Source organism: Rosa rugosa, chromosome 2, assembly GCF_958449725.1.
Source record: "Rosa rugosa chromosome 2, drRosRugo1.1, whole genome shotgun sequence".
NCBI lineage: Eukaryota > Viridiplantae > Streptophyta > Magnoliopsida > Rosales > Rosaceae > Rosa > Rosa rugosa.
In genome coordinates, this window is record NC_084821.1 from 4,342,778 (window position 1) to 4,344,175 (window position 1,398).

Genomic DNA, 1,398 nt, shown 5'->3' on the forward strand with positions numbered 1-1,398 from the left:
TGCCAAGCGCATGGTCCGGTTCAACACGTCCCTAATATTCCCATGCAACCTATTATTAAGCCTTGGCCTGCAAGAGGCTGGGCTTTGGACTTGATTGGGATGATTCACCCTCATTCTTCACTCCAACACAAGTTCATCATTGTGGCTACTGATTTCTTCACTAAATGGGTCGAAGCTGAGCCTTTAAAGGAGGCGTCAGGCGCTACCATTCTCCAATTTATATTTCACCACATTATTTGCAGGTTTGGTATCCCAGAAGTGCTGGTCTCAGACAAGGGGGCAACATTCATGGGAGGTGAGGTAGAGAAGCTTGTCAATGACTTGGGCATCCAGTTCATCCACAGAACTCCATACTACGCTCAGTCCAACAGTCAAGCGGAGGCCAGTAACAAGATTATTATCACCTTATTAAAGAAGATGCTTGTTGAAAACCCTCGCCAGTGGCACGACACGTTGTATGAGACACTGTGGGCCTATCGCACCTCCAAGAGGAATCCTACTGCTACAACGCCCTATGCATTAATGTTTGGTCATGATGCGGTTTTACCCTTGGAACTTAACGTCCAATCCTTGCGCGTCCAGGATCAACATCACTTGATCGGCGAGTATTATGTCCAAGCAATGTGGCAAGAGCACGAAGATCTGAGCGAGCAGCGCTTAGCGGCTTTGGATAACTTAGTAATGGAAAAACAGCGTATCGCCCGCGCCTATGATAAGAGGACGCGTGGCTGTAGTTACAAAGAAGGAGACCTTGTTTGGAAGGTTGTTTTGCCTTTTGGCGAAAAATTAACCGGTCGCGGCAAATGGACTCCGCAATGGGAAGGACCCTTCATTGTTCACCGCATTCTGGAGCGTGGTGCTTTTCATCTCAAAGATCTGGATGGCGACATCCATAGCAATCCCATCAACGGACGATTCCTGAAGAAATATTACCCTAGTGTTTGGGAGTTCGAGGATCCACCGAGTCAACCTTCTTCTCAGACAGGGGGGCAACCATAGTCTTCATTCACTCGCATCATCCATTTCTCTTCCGGCCTTTCCTGTGGCCTTTGTATCATGTATTTGCTTCACCTACGAACACTAGGGGGGCAACACTCTATACATCCAGGCCTTATTTGAGGCCTTATTTTTTATAACGATTTTGTTATGTAACTTCCTTTTTCTTTGACAATATGTGTTAAGGATATATGTAATGGCCTATACCAGAGGCCTCATTTTATAACAATTTTTCAGAATGATTTTCAGAGCTTTCATTCATAAAGTGGCTTTGCGGCCAAAAGCAGTGCAAAGTATAAATCAAAACAATTACATTTGCGGTTTACAAGGCCAAAAGTGGCTTAAAAATCATATGAGTTGCAGATCTGCTAAGAGTTTCTGAATCTTGTGGCGAGGATGGGA

At 45.2% G+C, this 1,398-nt stretch overlaps 1 protein-coding gene across 1 annotated transcript; it reads left to right on the top strand.

Moving 5' to 3' along the window:
- Nucleotides 1–417: 417 nt before the first annotated feature.
- LOC133730195 (uncharacterized) lies at nucleotides 418–999 on the top strand. Its single transcript, XM_062157829.1, has one exon. The coding sequence runs from the start codon at nucleotides 418–420 to the stop codon at nucleotides 997–999; it is 582 nt and encodes a 193-aa protein (XP_062013813.1).
- Nucleotides 1,000–1,398: the final 399 nt, after the last annotated feature.

Coding starts and splice junctions, on each gene's coding strand:
- LOC133730195 (XM_062157829.1), top strand. CDS start 418: ATGCTTGTTGAAAACCCTCGCCAGTGGCACGACACGTTGTATGAGACA.